We start from the raw sequence: 1,754 nt of genomic DNA, 5'->3' as shown, positions 1-1,754 counted from the left end.
CCCCCCCCCCCCGCCGGTTCGCCCGCGCCGAGCCATCCGAGTGTACGTACACCACACACTGCTGCTGCGAGTTCGGCCGCGGCCGCAGCGACATGCAAGTCGCCGATTAGTGCATTTCCAGCCACGTTTTCGCGGAATCCTTTTGAATCCAGTTCCGAAAAGTCCTTTTCTTTCCATTTTCCCGGAAGATCGCGCGCTTTCCGCGGGCTTTCCACCGGCTTTCCGCGCAGAAAGCAGCAGACCCGGGGGTCGTCGGCGCCCGCGGGCCGCGCCGCCCCAACCCCTCCTTCCCGACTCGAACTTGAATATTTCGAAAATGAATTTCGAAGAAGACAGAGCTTCAGAGCACCGCCACAGCCGCAGCGGGAACGACGCCGAGGCCCTCAAAGCCAAAAAGGCGGCGCTGCAGTACTTCATGAACAAGGCGCCCCCGGGCGCCCTGGGGGAGGTCATGGAGAGTAAGCCGCAGCAGCAGCAGCAGCAGCAGCGCGACAGGCGCTGCTGCTGCGACAATTCCGCGTAGCCCCTAACCCACGAAGACACCTGCGCATGCAACTTGCAGCCCCAGCGATCCTGCTGCTCCTGGCTTCAAGCAGCAGCAGCAGCAGCACTCACGCAGGCTTCCCTCCAACTCCCTTTCTCTCCAAGCTTGCACCCTGCTTCCTGCTGCTGCTGCTGCTGCAGCCTGTGAGCTGCTGCTCGACACTGCTTCTGTGTCCAGTCGCTTTATGGTGGAGACACTCGAGCAGTCTGCTGCGCTGCAGCGGCAGCTGCTTTCCTTTTCTTTGAATTCTTTTTCTTACGAGGTAAGAAGGCTTTGCTGCAGCACTCAATCGCAGCAGCAGCAGCTGAATAGCAGCAGCAGCAGCAGCAGCGCCAGCTATAGCGGCTGCATTGGCACTTGCAGCAGCAGCGCCAACACTACCAGCAGCAGCAGCAGCAACAGGAGCAGCACAGCAGCAACCAGGCAAGCAGCAGCAGCAGCAGCAGCAGCAGAGTTTATTTGATCAAATTAAAGCATTTGCTGCTGCAGGCGATAATCTGCGCAGCAGCAAAAATAGGCCCCTCGCTGTACCTACACCCCAGGACGAAGCAGCGGCTGCTGCTGGCAGCAAATGACACAGTGAGCCAAACCCTATTATTTGCTGCTGCTGCTGCTGCTGCTGCTGCTAGTGTTGCTACTGCTTATCTACGGCTAGTGCTGCTGCTGCTGCTGTAGCTATGGCTGGCGCTGCTGCTTTTACCGGCGCTGCTGTTTTTCTTGCTGCTGCTGCCTAGCTTTCTGCTGCTGCTGCTAGCTTTCTGCTGCTGCTGCATCTGTCGCTATTGCTGCTGTTGCTGCTGCTATTCGTCCTGCTGCTTCTGCTGCTGCCCGTCACATCTCTGCCGTTGCTGCTGCCTCGTCTCTTTTTGCTGCTGCTGGAAGTCCCTTTGCTGCTGCTGCTTCTGCTGCTGCTGCGCAGGAGCTGGAGGTGGCTCATTTGAGTGCTGCAGGATCAGAGTACTTTCCTGCTACTGTCGAGCAGTACAGGTGCAGCAGCAGCAGCAGCAGCAGCAGCACGTTTGAAGGATTAAAACAATTAATTGAATTTGACTTATTTCCTTCTAATAATGCAATTCGACTAGTTGTTTGTTGTTTATTTTATTCATTTGTTATTTAATTTATTTAAAAGTGGTAAATCATTTACAAACAAAAGCTGTACAGACACCTGAAACCCCACACTTTCTCTTTGCTGCTCCAGAGAGGCCCTCGA

The 1,754-nt window shown here is 55.8% G+C and overlaps 1 protein-coding gene across 1 annotated transcript in view; it reads left to right on the top strand.

Moving 5' to 3' along the window:
* Positions 1–316: 316 nt before the first annotated feature.
* Positions 317–1,754, top strand: part of ETH_00036370 (capping protein alpha-like subunit, putative) — a gene marked incomplete at both ends in the record, with an annotated part of 2,709 nt that continues 1,271 nt past the window's right edge. Inside the window, 4 exons of the mRNA XM_013373948.1 lie at positions 317–458; positions 685–806; positions 1,034–1,123; positions 1,464–1,531. Of these exons, the coding sequence (XP_013229402.1) occupies positions 317–458; positions 685–806; positions 1,034–1,123; positions 1,464–1,531 (422 nt within the window). The remainder of the gene's footprint in view (positions 459–684; positions 807–1,033; positions 1,124–1,463; positions 1,532–1,754) is intronic.

Source organism: Eimeria tenella, genomic scaffold (genome assembly GCF_000499545.2).
Source record: "Eimeria tenella Houghton genomic scaffold, Eth_scaff1833, whole genome shotgun sequence".
NCBI classification, from domain to species: domain Eukaryota; phylum Apicomplexa; class Conoidasida; order Eucoccidiorida; family Eimeriidae; genus Eimeria; species Eimeria tenella.
The sequence above is the reverse complement of the archived record's forward strand: the minus strand, read 5'-3'. Positions and strand labels throughout refer to the sequence as shown.